General features: G+C 46.7%; 2 protein-coding genes across 6 annotated transcripts in view; one reads left to right on the forward strand and one right to left on the reverse strand.

Moving 5' to 3' along the window:
• The window catches only part of LOC135394710 (PDZ domain-containing protein 8-like), a 35,329-nt gene extending 19,146 nt beyond the window's left edge, over positions 1-16,183 (forward strand). For 2 of the 5 annotated variants that reach the window (XM_064625582.1, XM_064625585.1), the window contains 13 exons: positions 104-176; positions 660-747; positions 1,698-1,813; positions 1,959-2,096; positions 3,013-3,119; positions 3,256-3,450; positions 5,536-5,632; positions 5,780-5,871; positions 6,877-6,917; positions 7,713-7,732; positions 7,810-7,911; positions 13,760-13,942; positions 15,799-16,183. In XM_064625582.1, the coding sequence (XP_064481652.1) occupies positions 104-176; positions 660-747; positions 1,698-1,813; positions 1,959-2,096; positions 3,013-3,119; positions 3,256-3,450; positions 5,536-5,632; positions 5,780-5,871; positions 6,877-6,917; positions 7,713-7,732; positions 7,810-7,911; positions 13,760-13,942; positions 15,799-16,035 (1,489 nt within the window). In that variant the 3' untranslated portion in view covers positions 16,036-16,183. Of the gene's footprint in view, positions 1-103; positions 177-659; positions 748-1,697; positions 1,814-1,958; positions 2,097-3,012; positions 3,120-3,255; positions 3,451-5,535; positions 5,633-5,779; positions 5,872-6,876; positions 6,918-7,712; positions 7,733-7,809; positions 7,912-13,759; positions 13,943-15,798 lie in introns of those variants that run through there. The other 3 variants (XM_064625583.1, XM_064625584.1, XM_064625586.1) reach the window with 3 other exon arrangements.
• Positions 12,548-12,947, reverse strand: LOC135395171 (uncharacterized). The gene is made up of 2 exons (XM_064626412.1): positions 12,709-12,947; positions 12,548-12,632 (listed from the first exon to the last, which is right to left on the reverse strand). The coding sequence occupies exons 1-2, from the start codon at positions 12,945-12,947 to the stop codon at positions 12,548-12,550; spliced, it is 324 nt and encodes a 107-aa protein (XP_064482482.1).
• Positions 16,184-17,572: the final 1,389 nt, after the last annotated feature.

Below are 17,572 nucleotides of genomic sequence, written 5' to 3' on the forward strand. Positions count from 1 at the left end.
TAAGCGTCGCGGCACAATCTTGACAAGTTGATGACGTGCACCTGTTTGAATGGAATACAAGGCGTCATGTAATATTGGTCCTATGCACAATGTCTCATTACAGGATAACGATTAAAGTAGAGAGGAAGCTAGAGTTTGATTGGAACACATTCGGCAAGGAGCATGCAACCAACAAGGTATACATCGTCTCGTATCCATCTCTTTCTTGACTGTTCTTGTGTTTAGCTATGTTTCAGGACATCTGGGATGTTAACGTTGAGCCGTTTGTGTACAAAGCGAATATTCGCCTCGCCTCGCCTTTTGTGTGCCTTTTGAATGTGTGTGCAAATAAACTTGATAAACTTGGCACACATGGAAAAACAGAATGAACAACAGATTCCGAACGGGTTTGCAAACCCATGCTATAAGGCCAGCTTGCACACGAACGTCGTGGAGATTCCCCAGTGCCGTCCTCAGTAGAGAAGAACCGCATTGAGCATTACCGATGCATTCCATGCATACCAGCATTACCGATGCTACTGGACTCTGAGGAACTTCCTCAATGTTCGTGCAAGCGCGCGGAAGTCATTCGGCGTCCTTGAAAGCGCTACAACTTGCGGAGTTGCTATTCATACAGAAGAAGCCTGAAGAATACACCTCATACTAGTTCTTGTATTCAGCCCGCAGAGGGAGATGCCGCGACCACCGAAGATGCAAAGCCGAAGTCACCATTTGCAAAGAAAGGCTCAATTGCAAACCTCCTTACTGGTAATACATTTCCTCACCACAACTCCTCGCAGAAGTCAGTACAGCTCTGAAAGCCACGGGTTCTAAATCTCTAGCTCGGTACCTTCAGTTGGAACGATTCCTGCAGGTGCCGTCATGCTTCCTGTGTGCTTTTGGAAAGGACAAAAGACCTAGAATCATAAAAGGGCCCAGGTTCTAGAAGGGTCTATGTGCTAGGCTTAGGCCTATATAGAACCAAAAGTCTAGAAAGCGTTTTCACTGGGCCCACAGTTCAAAAGGGTTGCGTTATGTTACAGGATGAGTGCCTCCGATACTTCCGAGCTCTGTTCGAAATAGGCGCTGACCATTAAATGTAACAGCAAATCTCCAAGGAGTGTGCTGTGCACTTTTCCACTCGAGTGCGCAACAGGAGTGGTTGAAGTGACGTCAGTAGTGTTACGAATGCCAACGATGCCACATATTCACGTGCGCTCCAGTGCTTATAGCCGACGACGATCGCCATATTACTCACGGAGACAAAATTACGCAGTTTACATCGATGACAAACAACGCAACAACAACAACATCAAACAAACAAACAAGGTGGTCTCTGGTGAGACTTCGAAGAAAAACATGTCTTCGTATACGTACAAATGTAGTTTTTTGTGAGAAAAAGAAACCGCAAAATACCTTCAATAGCTGGTGGGCAAAATGGATCCATAGACCCGACCACTGTGGCGTCGCTCATGATCACTGTTGCCTCGCGACGTAAAGACCCGAATTATTATTATTATTATCATCATTATTATGTCGTACTTGGCGAGATATAAAGTAGTCAGTCAGTCAGTCAATAGATACCGAAAGCTGTTAGTAGTTAGTACAGAGAACATTTCTCTTTCTGTTCATAGCCTGAAATCCTCTGGGACATTGAAGCATAGTAAATCCTGTGCGCTCCTTTTCCATATTAAAGTTTTGCTATCAATTTTATCAAGGCGGAGCAGGCCTGAAAGCGGCCCAGAAGAAGGTCGGTGACAGCACAGCCATCTTGGAACGAGCTAGAGCCAGGCATCTTCCGATCAAACGTACTGCCTACGTTTTGTCCACAACGGTACCTAACGATGTTTTTCCTAAGTTTCGCTGGTGGGACGTATACGTGGCTTGCTGGAACTGTGGCGTCCCTTAGCTGCTAGCTACGTGCACGGGTCTTTTACAAGTGGTGCTCCAACGTGGACATATTGATTTTTCCGACGCAGGAACCCGTCTTTCTCCAGGAATTTAATTTCGAAGTGAGGAGCGCGTACAAGTACATCAACGTTGGCATCTGGAGCAAGGGACAAATAGTTAGCTTTAAAGGCGTCAAGAAGCCCAGGGTTGACACCATGCTTGCTTATGTGAGTGGCTGCGTTTTTGAGGTGGTGGAATAATGGATTCTGGAGCGCATGGTTTGCTTGATTAGATTGCGGCGTGAAGCAGTGACATAGGTATAAGGTACGGAAAGCGGTAGTCCAGTTAAGCCAGTCAAGTTAATCATGCTAACTGGTCGGGAAGAGAGCGGATTCAGTATTTTTCCAAGGGAGGCGTCTACGACAGCATGCTACATACTGCATAGGATCAAATGAAGCACTTCGTGACTACAGAAACCCCCCAGGACCCCCATCCGGACCCCCGTCCCTCCTAAAATCGCTGTGGTCAGGGATAGCCGAAGGCCAACTAGTGCTACCTGAAGAACGTGCAGTGCGTTTTCTCGGACAGTAACACGTTCAGCCGTATAAGTTGTAGAAGTACGAGTTAACCGTAGAAACTACCCTTTCACGTATATACTGCCAGCTGTATTTATTCAGGACATTGGCATCAAATGAACCTCCTCACGATGGTTCTGCAGTGCAGAGGCACGTCCGGTAAGGCGCTGGCTTCACAAAGGCATTACTGAAAACATCGGATTAATAAACAGTGAAAAAACTGCTCATTATAAGGGAGGTTTCTTGCTCTTACTGGAAGTGGAGGGGCGGGTGCCTAGGAATGAGAGCATGACCTTAGATGGTACTTGAAAGATGAAACCTGTAACGAGTGTACATGCGTAGGATTCATTTAGGAGTAGGAGTCCATATACAGGGTGGTATATTTGGATATTGTAACATGCTGCGCCGAGAGTACGAGGGTGAGTTCTGGCACTGAGACAACGAAATGACGGCACAGTGATAACGATGTTTACTGGAACACAGGGTTATGCGTCTTTGAGGAATACTTTATTAAGCGTAAATGTCTTTACTTTAAATCATAATAATCCACTTGTCAATGCGTTTTTAGACGTCCATTCCGTTGGCGCACGTTCTGGAAGAATGCAAGAAGACCACGGAAGGATACCATGGCCAAGTAGTAAAGCTGCTTTGCCCCGAATTCACTGAGCTCCCCAAGTGAGCATGAACCATTTTGATGATGCCATTCAAACGCAAAGGAGCGCTTAGATGATGGTTTAACAACAATGTCGCCGTATCAACGAAGGCGGTACTGATAACAAGCCGAAACATTCGCTTATCTTGCCATCTGTAGAGACTTTGCCAGTTACTCGTCACTATCAGGCTTCGACCCTCGTCTCTGCTACGGGGACATCACCCTCCGATTCTTCTTCAAGGGTGAATACAGGGCGAGACCAGCAACTGGTATAGAGGAAGAACTTCCTAAGGTGGGCACAAAAGTCAGGATCAGCGCAGAACCGGTCAAAAGTATGGAGCCCGATACCACGGCGTAAGTTACCCTACAATGACGACGTTTACGTTGTCGTTCGCTAAGACGTCGGATACGAGACAAACCAAGTACCAATGTATAACATTTTCTTATTGTTCTCTGGCGAGTTATTCGTCTTGCTTCGTTGCGTCCGTCGATAACACCGCTACATTTTCATCCCGGCACATATTCCCAGACGACGTGGTATTCTTGCTACAACAGATGGCGCCTCGTTTTCTGCTTCTCTGTCCTACAGACCAGAAAAATGCTGCCGCCATATTCTCGCTTCGCCTTCAGGGATCCCTATACAGCGTAGTGCCCCTTCAAGGAGCTCTCGCTCTCTACGCCATATTCTTGTTCTGCCTTCTAGGATCTCTAAAGCCTAGTCCGCTTAGAGCTCGATGTAAGAGGGGGGAGGAGGTTGCGGCGCGAAAGTGAGAGAGCTCTTCTCCGGTGTCCCCCTCCCTCAAGCTGACGCGACGCGGCTTTTCGCGAGGCTTCAAGGTACGCTCGCATCCGGAACGACATCTATGATACCGGTACCACTATGTTCGGCATCGGCTGACAATTTACTTTTTTAAATTTAATTAAATTTTTTTCGTCTGAAAAGTGCATAGATATCAAACTTGTTTGAAATTTTAGCGTTGCTTACGCAGCCTAGAGAGGCCTCGGCGGCGTGACGTCACTCTCTAAGCGAAGGAGTGAGAGGGCAGCGCAGAGCCAGAGGACAAGGCGTATGTGCCCGGCCGCGGTATTCCTCTTCTCAAGGTCGCACCCTCGTTGGTTCTTCTCATAGAGTTAATGGACCTTTTTCACATACGCGTCGTATCCTAGCGGCCCTCCAGCGAACCACGCTGGGAGTGCGTCAAAACAAATCCACGTGGGTAGCAGTAGCACAAAAGACCAAAACCAGTCCGGAGAGGGACCGACGACCTGGCGCCGTTCGTGCGGTCTCCCCACTTGTTCCCCACTTCTGTCGTCCCCATACTGCGCCATCTAGTGAAGACGGGGATAACCCTCTCCGGTGCCCCAAGGTCATGCGCATGCGCATAAGCCGTTATGAAAAAGGTTTATGTAGAAGGACTCTAGAGGACGGACTTGGTGCGCCATCAATGAGATTCTTCTATCCCCGAGTGTGACCGCCCGGGCACAGCCATCCGTTCGTCATGGACAGTGTTAGTGAACGAATTTCTGTCCCCCTAACTACAGCGGAGCTGCTCGTTCGTTACCAACTATGTGCAGTCACGTGGGATAACAAACGGCGAAACCGGCCGTCCGATGGAGGGAACGCCGTCCAGCGAAGGAAGCGAGGCAAGCCACGTAATTGCGTTGCGTACGTACGACCCTTTTGGATACGTGTGGAATTGAGTGTGCTATCGGTATAACGGCGAAAACGTTATGTCAAAACTGAATCATATCTTACCTGCGAGGTCGTCTACGACACCGCCAAACCTTTGCTTTCCCGAGACACGGATGAACGTGTTTACCGCCTGCGACCTGTTGAAGCAGCGCTTGTATGCTTTGCGAGCGAAATAAATAAATCGTAAGGAACATAGGCATGCATTTCCGAAGACAACAGTAAACCAAAGATGAATACACAGAGTTAAACGTCATCTTCATGCCTATCTGCAATACAAACGGGAACCCGAAATGGCAAAACCGAAACCACCCGTTATTCCATGCTATGGTCTGTCAAGTTTTGCGAGAAAAGTGACGTACGGACGACAGCATACAACCAAGCGATGTAGTGGAAAATATTCACTACGCACATAGTATACCGAATTTTGAAAACAAGTGATAAATTTACGAAAACTAGCAAGTTAAGTTTAGCGGAATGAAGCAGCCAACGGAAGGCAACGCTTTCCATGACCAACGAATGGCAGCACCATTGTGGTAACGCTTCCTCGACCGAGTGCGACAAACACAACCTAGATAGACAAAGCCTGCTTCCTCGTCGACGTGACGTAACAACTAAGAGTCAGCCAATCAGGATCGTGTTTTGAATGGCTGTAGCCAATCACGAACGTGCTTTCAGCGATTGTAGCCACGGAGACGAACCACCGTCGTCTGCGCGCCATAAAATAAGCTTTTCTATCTTTTTTTAAGAGTTTCTGGTGCCGTAACTGGGAAGCCACCGGCGCACGACTTCGAAGATGTCACTCTGAAGAAACAGGATACGTGCAAGTTTTGCAAAAACAAGGTAGTTGTAGTAGTTAGTTGTGTAGTGGTCGTGTGTTCGCCCTGTCCTTGTGCCCAGACTATAAGGCTTTTCACATTATGATAGCTGTATTGCTTGTCCGCTGTAAGTGCACTCTTGAGGAGCTCCCTCGTTGCTGCTTAATTTTTTCAGACTGAGCTCGGTACTTGCCTACGTTGTAAGGGATGCCACATGATCATTCACAAGAAATGTGAAGATTCGTGCAAACAGACAGCGTGCGAACAGTAAGTAAAAGCGAACACACATTGCCGTCCGGATTTGTTACCGAAACTCTTTGGCGCAGTTTCAGTACGGTTTCGGTTTTAATCCTGGAGGCGAACACTTGTATTATTTGTTTCAGTACCGCACACGTGACCTTTGATCCTGTTCCCTGTTTATTCCCTAGATCAGTTCCCTGAGAAATGACTTGAGTTTCAAGGAGGTGTTTGAATTCCGTAGAGGTGGCAGCTGGCTACTGCCGTATATAGTATTGATATTACATACTTTTTCGGAGAAGCTGTTGTAAGATTCTTGCAAGGGCTGGGCGGGAGAATGCTGGGAAAGTCCTCGTTGAACATTAAGATGACATAAATCAACGGTCTCTATGGGGCTTTCTTAGGTGTCAGGTATTTCTCATGTATTTATTTTAAGTGCCCATGAACAACGTGAGCCTGAGTAATGGTCAAAAAAAAAAAAAGAAAAGAAAAGGAAAAGAAAAGCGAGAAAAGGAGAAAGAGCAAGAACTACATCAACATTAGAAACACCAGGTCCCCGCTTGCACGAAACTCTTTCTGTGCAACACTCAGCGAGTGTTTCACTCAAGCCTATTGACAAGCAATAGACTTGAGCAATAGGGTTTCGTGTAAGCAGGCCCTGATTCAAAGTACTTGAGATATCTGGACCTGAAAGCACCCCAGGTATCTCCAAATGAATGTAAATCAATCTTTACAGACATCATGTTGAACGTTCCGAAAATTCGGTATTTGGGGCAGAGGCCAGAACGACAGGGTACATGAAAGGGAGTAACCGGCCGGGTGAATAATACGGGCACAAGAAATAGTTTAACCTCCAGACATGGTCTTCGTATTTCCATTTGCTCTTCCAGTATTTCAGAATATCCTTAGTAAGGATATTCAGAAATGCTTGCTTGCTTCTGAAATTCTGGTAAGGATACCTTACCACAATGATCATCACCATTTGTTACTGTTGTCTGAATATGCTTTGCTAACAGGTCAATATTTTTTTCTCAGGAAAATCTGGCCCGACGAAGACGTTGTTGCTGACCAAACCAGTAAGCCCTTTGCATTTTGTTTCGCGTCAGAAAAGAAAGCCTGCGGCTAGAGCACCATGGTGGTTGTTTCGCCCCCATATTGGTACACGGGATTTTGAGATGTATTCGAGGGTAATTTCCGAAAAAGGGAAAACGAACGTCATGTCCACATCCGGTTTCGGTTTCACTGTGACGTAAGCATGAGCTACCACATCGAGTAAAAGTGGTGATTCAGAACTTCTGAGATGTGATAAAACGTAATCAGTAAGATTACCCTCCAGTAAGCGGCTTGGTTTGTTGGCGGAACGGAAACCAGAAGTTACTAACAGTGACGTCACGGCAGGCCCGAGAATGTTCGCGAGCCCTCAGTTTTCGCGAATCGAAACGTTCGCGCATTTTAAAGGCACGCGAAACTATCATTCAAGATGGGACGCTTCAAAAACAACGCTGCAGTTGCAAGTGAGCACGCAAGCATGAGTAATGATTTTATAAAATGTGCGTGTATGTGTAATTTCGGACTTACTACGAAGCAAACCAACGAAGCAAACCAACGAAGCAATAAATTGTAGCACCCAGAATTCGCGAATACGTGCCCGGTGAGCGATTCGCGAAAAGTCGGGACCGCGAAAATAGACATTTATTCAGAATATTTACAACAAATTCGCTGACGTCTCTGTTCGCGAAGTTCTGTCACCGAGAATAAATATTTTAATCGATCACGTAGATGGTTCCAGGATTACAGATTATCTTTGGCTAAGCTTCTCTAAATCTCTGTAAGCTTCTGTATTTCCTGGCACATTATCGATTACCTTCCAGAGGACGAGCCTGTCAGGAAGGTAAAGTATCATCCGATGAATAATTGGGCGACAGAGTAGCTGGGCAGCGGTACGGGATATTGTTGGTTCTCCTGCAGGAGGCGAAACCCGACAAGAAGGTTGCTGAGAGTGCGCAGAAGAAACCGGCATCAAGTGACCGTCGGCCTTCATCTGCCACCCCTTCCGGAACCACAGCAGCAGTAAGCAACGATGAACAGCTTTAAGTTATCAAATATAAGGCAGATAAGTGGTCACACGCATTCGCCGGTGGGACATCTAAAAGCTTTGGTACGGCACAATCTTACTTATCTAAGTTAAAAGGTCGCAAAAGGGCGAAACCCCTCTCTTCCTGCTGTCCTCTCTCTGATGCGCCCACGGCCACAGCTGATTCGCGGCGATAACACGGAATCAAAAATGTTAAATTCCTCATCATCGACGGGTAGATAGGTTTTAACTACCACACACTCTCTCTCACATCATCTTTCCCATAATTATCTCCGACGCACTCACCATGGTTTTGGCGCTCTATGGCCCTTGTTGCCTTTGTTGCCTTTGTGCCATTAAACACATAATCAATCAATCAATCAATCATCATCGACGGGCTTAGGAACCATGCAGCGCATTGTGAATATGTATCGCTGTTGAACAAACTAGGATACAGTCCGACACGCTATAGTTCATGGCGAACCCGTGCTTACGAGCATTTTTCATAATTTCTCACGATTCAGTAACAGCGTATTCGCACGAGAGACATTCCTCAGAATGCTCCAGTGGAATATCAGCGGAAAACGTCACAGCTGTCTGCTGCCACGTGAGAGCGAGCGCTCAACGTCATTTCTATTCGTGCTCTTATAGGAGGCTTGCACGTGACGTCACTAGCAGACGACAGAGCACCCGGCGCCATATTGTTGTTCCACGTGTGCCGGACTCTACGAACAGTGTGTGCCTGTGAACGCGGCGTGTGTTTACACAGGCATACTGTATGGCGCCCCCGAAGGTTATTCAGCCTCGTGCATATTCTTCGACACTCACGGGAGATGATTTGCGGCGGTACCAGCATAAAGTGAACGTTTGTGGAGTCGATCCCAATTCATGCTTGAAGAAGGAGAGTGTCAAAGGGGCTCCGACGTCTGGCCTGATATTACTATCATGGATATTCATGATTATTTGGTGAGCAAGACTAGCTACCTTACTCGGAAGCAACTGAAGCCACACAAATCCCTCGATGCTTATAATTACGTAACGAGTGGATGGGTCAAAGAACCGCTGGTGAAGCATGTGCAGAACGGCGTTGTGATTATGGCGAAGGTGAGTTCTGCCCAACGGTTTATTGTTTAACTGGCTAATTTACGTTCAGTGCGCATATTTACTTATGCTTTCCTGTCCATTGATCCGCCGACAGTAAGTAAACGTCATGTGAAGTGTAATCTCGCTATTTTCATGTTTCAGGTGAACCACTCACAAACACTCTCATCACCACCTTTGACGGCGTGGGTGTATTCAAGGAAGGATGGCGAAATCGTCTTTGGCCATTGTACCTGCATGGCAGGAAGGGGAGAAGTGTGTTCCCATACTGCAGCCATCCTGTATTACATTGAAATTGGGATAAACATGCTGAAGAACACATCGTGCACGGAAGGGAGCAACTCTTGGTTGCCTGCACATACACCGAAGATTGTGCCAGCACCCATTGCGGAGATGGATTTCGCCTCTGCGCAGAGCCGAAAACGCAAGCTGGATGGGTCACTGCCAGATCCGGATAAGGTCCGACAAGGAGAGCAAGTTCCCTAGCCAACAGAAAAAGAATGGAATATGCTCTTTGACAAACTAATTAGTGCAGGACTACGACCTGTGTGTGCCGGTACACTTCCCCGCTACAGTGACCTTTATGTGCCGTCAGTAGTCAGAAGCAATGCTGCAGTGTTGACTGAATTACATGACCCTCAAGCCATGGACATGAATTGGGACACCCTGTTAAAAAAGTGCAGATAGGCTACACATTGACGATGCAGTAGTGGCAGCTGTTGAAAAGACCACGAGAAAGCAAGCTCAAGCACCACAGTGCTACATGTACCGCACAGGGAGAGTGACCGCTTCAAACTTGAAATCCGTTTGCCGCACAAGTACCACCAATCCATCTCGTAGCCTTATTCAGAAAATATGCAACCCCAAGGGCTCACAGTTCTCAAGTAAAGAAGTCCGGTATGGCAGAAAGAACGAGGCAAATGCACTGACTATAGATACAAAGCAGTTGATTCTGAGGTACATGTCGATGTGAGATTTAAGGAGACAGGGCTCCTACTTTCGAAGTCCCACCCATTTTTTGGAGCAACAGCCGATTTGATTGTCGAATGCGACTGCTGTGGGCTTGGCACAGTTGATGTCAAGTGCCCCTACACCGTGAGAGATTCTACCCTACGTGACTTGCTTACTAGGACACCGCCAAGTGTGTATGAACATGAGGTTGAACTGGTACTTGTGCCTGACCATGCGTATTACTTTCAGGTGCAGGGTCAGATCTTTGTGCATGGAGCTAAATATGGGGACTTTGTCCTTTGGAATGCTAGGGAGATCAGTATTCAGCGAATACTGCCTGTTGCTACATTCATCTCTCAGGCGTTGGAGGAAGCTAAAACGTTCTTGCATCATGCACCGCTGCCAGAGCTAGTAGCAAAATGGTTCACTCGTGAAAATGAAAACTTGCCACCGCCTTCAAGCGACAGTGCCATTTTAAGTGTCTCAAACCACACATATGACGTGAAAATGTGGCTGTGCTGTTGATGGTAGAGGTATAGAATGCTCAATGCTTGCAATAAAAGGCACTATACTGTTTATTGGTACGACATACCATATTATATGAGAACGTTACACACAATGATATGAGAATGCATGCTCACAAAATATTGATATTAATGTAATAATGTTAATTCACCATACAAAAGTATAACATTAATAAGCTCTATCTGAGGGCTGATACAAACCGTGCTCACTTGCTAGGGACAACTGAGTTGCACAGGTTTACGAGGGCACAACATACTGTTGCGATTTTATCTATTTGTGGAGTTGCCCTGCCATTGTTTGTAGACAGTGCTTCCACTGAGACAGGGCCCCTCAATATTGTAAACTTATTACGAACCATTCCAATTACTCTTTCAACATGAATCCTCACATTTGCCAACTGGCGGGTCGCAGTTCCACTTCAGCGCAGCTGAGCTGCTGTTTGCCCCTGGTGAAAGCTGGAACGTTTAGCTTTGCACACACACTTTCGGCAATCAGGAAGCCTCTGTTGGCCAGGACAACGTCATCCTTCTCAAGCTTCGACAATAGTCCACTGTGCTCTGTTATGGTCTTGTCGCTGGTACGACCACCATAGGACTGTGATAGGAAGATGACGCTACTTGGTTGACAAATAGCAATGAGAAATTTTGCAGTATTGTGATTCTTGTACTGGGACCAGGTCCCAGCCCTTATATCTAAGGAACTCGGCCGGTCCGTGAAGACATCAAAACAGTCAAGAATGGCTCGGATCTCACATCGCCTCTCAAGTTCTCTCTGAACGCCATTGGCATGGTTTTCATGTTCTGTTCCTTTCTTGGCCACCTAATTAGAAGGCTTAGCCTGTCACACAGGACATTTAACCATTTTTCCACAATTCGTGATGCAGTAGACAGGGATACTCCAAACCGATATCCAAGGTCCTGGAGAGGAAGGTTAAGCCTCAAGCGCATGAGGCACATCACCAACTACTCAAATTTTAACAGCACATTTAGTTCTTTGTGTGGCACATGTGCCTCGACAATCTGAAAGACAGCTGCCAAGGTTTTAAAACTAGGCAGCCCGGTGTAGAAGAGAACTCTCGCATCATCCCCTTCCAGACTGGTGAACGAAAATTTGTGGTTTGAAAAGGCGCTCCTGCACTTGTACAATTCTGCATTTAACCTGCGGATCTCCGCCTGCAGGTCATCATGGGTAATAGTGCCTAAGAAAGAAAAAGAAAAAAGGAGCAGGCTTATGTGCAAATTCCATAGCCTGCAAAACATGGCATATGTGAACCAAAAGATATTTCTGTGATGCATAACTAAAACATAGTGAAGTTAATTTTTCATCAAGTGTTATCCAGTCGCTTCTCTAAGACCTATGTTCAGGCGTTAACGAAGGCGGGAAAGACAGCAGGACGATGGACAGACATCACAAGTGTTCTGTCATCCGGGTTTCGTTCCACACTTATGAACATGACGACCAGGGCGTGTCCATCCCTGACTTATGAGCTCACCCATACCTGCGGGAACGTCTTCAACAACTGCAGGTACATCGAGTGAATCAGACGTTGGTGTCCTTGGTTCCATTTGTATGTCACGTCCCATCTGTGCGTCACTGCTGCATTCTTTAGCTGAGAAAGTTGGCTACGTGATGCCGACAGCATGAATTACTTGCAAATTTTGATATTGTAAAAAGCATCTTACCTAGTGATTCAGCATGATCAGCATGTTGAATTGTTTCCTGGCCCCCTGAATGGCAGGCAGCTAATGTTAAAGTTGGAGAAGCAAAGTTTCTCCATGGAACAATCTAGCATGTCACACCACTGTGGAACTCCAATCCCAACAGATCAATTTGAAGTACCTGGTTGTTCCTGTGGCAGCTGCTCAGATGGATGTAGCAGTACGTCACATACGCTGGCATCTTAAAAGAAGCATTGGAATAATAAACACACCTGCAACCTTGAAGCGGTTTCTATCGGGCCTAGTTTGGCGTGGAATGCGATCTTCTAACAGACGGCGTTAGCCTGGGACAAGCATGAACATACTCTGACTAGCCTTCTTTCGGGTGCATAGACGACTATAACGGCGACGAGCCGTATCCGAGGTGCAGACTTAGGGCCCAATCGGGATTGCAATCATCAAACAATTGTGCAGGAGAGCCACTGCACAAAACAGAAAAGCGCGTTACGTAGTGCTGCGTTATGTTCTATTACTTCCAACAAAAGAATATTCGCTCACCTGATAAAATGTCGAGAGCACACTTTGTATTTGTCGAGATTTTCACCATCCAGGTCTTTTCTCCGTATCCTGGAGACCCACAACGCTCTTCGCTTAGTTGAAAGCTTCCGCGTCTTCTCACACTCCCTATGTCTTACCGTCGGTATTTTGAAAAACCGTAGGTCCTTCACGATACGCTCAAGTTTCCGCTGTTTTCTGTGGGACCAGGTGGAACACCCAAATATTGCACAGAACACCATAGCTATTCCCGGCCACGCAATTCCACCGCACCCACACAACGTAAGCCCAACGGAGGCAGTACGACAATATGGCGCACCAGCTCCAACCTTCCCAGGAGTCTCCGAGCGCGCGGCACACATGAAAGCTCCCTATAACCATGGGGTGTTCCGTGGCAGACGACAGGGCAGATGGTCGTCTGCTATGTCGTCTGCTATGTACGGCTCTCCCGACATCCCGCCGCCGTGCGAATGTTCACCAGAAGACGCGGCGAAAGTTCCGCATGTTTGTGGTTTTTCTTCCACTAGAATATTCCGTGGGATGTCGTTCGTGTGAACACATGGTAACTGTGCCAACGCCACCTAGATACAGAAGACCTGCTTATTGCCTCCTCTCCTTCCTTCGCTACGTGGACATATATAGTCAGAATTCGTCTGCTATTGCGACTCGCCATTCTGCGAATTCAGGAACTCGGAAATGATTGCAGCTTAGTTGGAACCTGTAGACCTGAATCTGTAGACAGAAAGTGCAACACGGTTTCCAGAAAATCGGTCGTGAGAAAGATATGGGATCGTTTTGAGCTTTATTTTAAAGTTTTCTCTTGTAGTACGCGGGGACGGTCCATCACTGCTCGCAGACGACGGTAGTTTGTCTCCATGGCTACGATTGCTGAAAGCTCGTTCGTGATTGGCTACCACCTTTGAAAATACGATCCTGATTGGCTGACTATTAGTTGTTACGTCATGTCGACGAGTAAGCAGGCTTTCTCTATCTAGGTGGTGTTGACTGTGCCCAGGCACATTCGTCAAATGGCGCATGCTCGTCGTATTCGCAGGATGACCGTAAATTTTTCAAATCCTTGGAGATGACTGATGATACCCACAACTTGAACGCCATCTTAGAAGACTTGGATCGCCGTGATTATAGTATGCGCATGTATGCCGTAGCGAGCCACCAAGCCAAGTTTTTGCACCAGGAATTGAATGGAGAGGAACGACTGAACCGCGTTCATAATGTCGTGAGTACACATAGAATACGCAGCATTTTGCTTATGCGGATAGGTTTTATAATAGGACTATGAAATGTATGCAATGTATTTATGGTTTGTTCTTGTTAGTTTTGTTTTTTCGTGTAGAGTACAGAATACGTGTTTAGGGCGTAATTTATATGAGGACAGAGGAACTTGTTCCAACGTAAAGTTCACGTGAGCGTCTCCACCTTGATATCAAGTTGCAAGGACGAATTCGAATCTGACAAGCATTGAAGGACATGACATTTGGAGGTTCATGAATCCCATTTGGTCTGTTCAACCACTAAAAAGCAAAGTCGTGTATTCATAACAACAGTTCCCTTCAAAGACGTAGTTCATTATGGGGCACCACGATCAGAGGGTATATTTCAGTCGTTTACAAAGCACTAGTGCACTGTGTAATCTGCGGTGGACATTCTCCCTAGTTCTGATATGTACGTTCATGGTACGTTAACTTTGAAACTGAACTTTAAACGAGATCTGATGAACGTATTTATCAAGAGGAGGGCACAGCTGAACTAAGTGCACCTGACCCAAGCAGCAAAATGCACTGAAAGTCGAGTGCAATAGGGGTGAACGGGTAGGTGAAAGGACTTGAACAGATTCACGAAACGAAAGAACATTGATAAGACACATACCATCCACCCCTATTGCACTCAACTTTCAGTACATTGTGCTGCTTGGGGACGCGCTGTGACCCTTGTAGTTTTATTTGTCCGCCGAGAAGACGATAATAAAGCCAAAATATAAGCAGTGTTTCAACTCTGTGATTTAACCACCACGTGACGCCTCATGACCATGTGACGCGGTCGAGCGATATGCCGCAAAACGGCCCCATAAAAACTACTCAAAGATGCAGCCATTTTTTCTTCCCTCGATTTTTAGCGGTATACGTAAACTTGGGCTGCGTTCCAATACCTCGCGCACGCGAAGCCGCATGACTAGGGAGCTGAGTAGACCCCTTCGCTTGTCACTATTGAAACAGGCTTGCCTAGCCGAGGCGCCTGTGGCGCCATCTCGTTGCTCACGCAAGACATGCGTACGGCGCAAGCGCAGCAGGTACTAGCGTTTCCCGCTGTCAGTCATCCCGGCTGTCAGAGGCTGCGTTCCAATACCCCAGTTAGTCGACTGCCTAGCGGTCTAACCGGAAGTGCCGCCATGTTAAGTCTCGTTGCAAACCTCGCCAAGTCCGCTATTCAGTCGGCTACCGCCTACTGCGTATCGATGCAGTCTAGTTATACGCCTGACCATCTGACAGCCGGGATGGAGACGCGCGTTGACGGTACCAGCGTGCCCGCTGTTTCTGCTGGCTTTAAATGTAAAGTTGCACATAGTGGTATGTTTGTTAAAACTGCGTAGAGAGTTGCAACACATGTTTAGTTGTGAAGGTGACAGTTTATGCACGATGTCCTACAAACTTAGCGCATTAGTGTCCTGCTGCGCTTGCGCCGTACGCATTTCGTGCGTGAGCAACGAGATGGCGCAACAGGCGCCTCGGCTAGGCAAGCCTGTTCCAATAGTGAGAAGCAAAGGGGTCTACTCAGCTGCCTAGTCAGGCGGCTTCGCGGCTGCGAGGTATTGGAACGCAGCCAGATGGTCAGGCGTATAACTAGACTGCATCGACGCGCACTAGGCGGTAGCCGACTGAATAGCGGACTTGGCGAGATTTGGAACGAGACCTAACATGGCGTCACTTCCGGTTAGACCGCTAGGCAGTCGACTAAACGGGGTATTGGAACGCAGCCCTAATGACAGTGCAAAAATTTGCGCATTGCTGTCGCAGTGATACTATGTGACTCGCGTTGTTACTTTATGGTAATTTATTCGTGCATGCAACGCGTCAGTACCAGAAAGTGAAGGTGGTATTCGAGAGGGAGCGACAACAGAAAGGGAAGCTTGAGGCTGCCTTGGCTGCTGCAACTACCTCCAATGCAAAGTCCGAGATTGTTGCTAAGCTGACACAGTGCGACAAGCGAATCAAACATCTCAACTTGGTCCTCCTGTACTACGCCTGCGGCCTCAAACACCTCTACGCGGAACGCCACGAGACAACTTCCGACATGGACAACGAGGAAAATTAGTTGATGGCAATTCGTTATGTGTTAATCATAATTATTATTTATTGTATTGTACTGCTGGTGCGGCCTACTTTCGAAGCGTGAAAACGTATGCATTGGTTGCGCATGCAAACGCCATGTTTTGAAGAAAAATATATTGGATGCAGTCTCCATGTAATCTGTGTGTTCATTTAAGCGGTATGTCGAACGTTGCTTGGTGTAGTGTTGGACAAAGCTACTGAGGACGGCACGGAGGAATTTCCTCAGCGTTCGTGCAAGCGGGCAGTTTTGCCGCGCACATATTGAACTGACTTGGTGGCGCTCTTCCCGCTCTTCGTCTGTTCCCCTAACATGGCAGAGATGGCGGCACAGTCTGTACGTACGCCAACACCTCTAATAGTTTTCGCTTCAAAAATCGCGCAGTACTCCCTCCCTGATGCTCCCTTTAATATGCTTACGATCTGTTGAAACATTTTAGACGTATTCCCATGGCTGCAAATGTCAAGAATGTGTTTTTAAGCCATTAGTGTCTAAAACCAACTGGACAGTAACTCGCTTGCGTATTGTATCCCGTATTTTATACCGTATGTAACTATACAGCCAGCCCGACTAAAGAAATTCGGTCGCAATGAGATGCCTCACCGATTTTCTTCAGCGTAAACGGTATGCCATGCTGCAAAGCATAATCCTCCAACCGCGTTGCACATGCATGTATTTCGTACCCTCTTATGCTTTTTTTCCCGCTTTGTTTCGCGCCATTGATAACGGCATTCGACGCCAAAATTTGCATTCATACAATCAGCGGTGACAATCCACGGAAACCAAAGGCGTGTACAGGTCGGAAAGTGTTGGAGAAAGACCAAGGTGTTCACTCGCATGTTTCAACTCAGAAGCGGGCTGGTAGGAAACTCCCAGCAGTCTTGGTATTCTCTCAAGGCGGGTTTCGTACCCAATCGAGGAAAGGGAATCTGGGACAGGTTGGTACCAGTGAGATGGACGAGATATGACCGTCAAGTGGCCTACGACATATTCTGACATTTCATGGCATTATAGCGCGAGAAGGCGCGTGCACATAATCCTTTTATTGAAATGTTTAATTTTTTTTTTGCTTTGAATAGGTGTAAGAAACTTCGTCTACATCTTTTAATATTACAGTGGTACGCTTCGCTGTTTGATTGTCAAAATTAGGACGTTCTTCTGCATTTCCATAACGCCCTCTGAAATATGAATCGCGAAAGATAATACGTTTACGTCCATTACATACGAATTTCGAAAAGCTATCTAACAACACTGGTATCATGAAAGTCTGTCCACTATTTACAGAAGGCCAATACTAGGTTTGTCTCATAGAAATACATGGGGCCGCACAGGTATTTTCCAGGCGGTGGTAGATTCGCTGAACGCAGCGATCACAACACTAGAATAGTACACCGCCTCTTGTTCCATAATCCATGCAATATTTACCACGAATACGCAAACTACATAGCTCACTATACTTAAAACAGGTCCCGCCTTCCAAAATCAGCCTCACCGTTGTTTGTGACAAGCAAATGATATTCAT

This window comes from Ornithodoros turicata, chromosome 5, assembly GCF_037126465.1.
Source record: "Ornithodoros turicata isolate Travis chromosome 5, ASM3712646v1, whole genome shotgun sequence".
NCBI classification, from domain to species: domain Eukaryota; kingdom Metazoa; phylum Arthropoda; class Arachnida; order Ixodida; family Argasidae; genus Ornithodoros; species Ornithodoros turicata.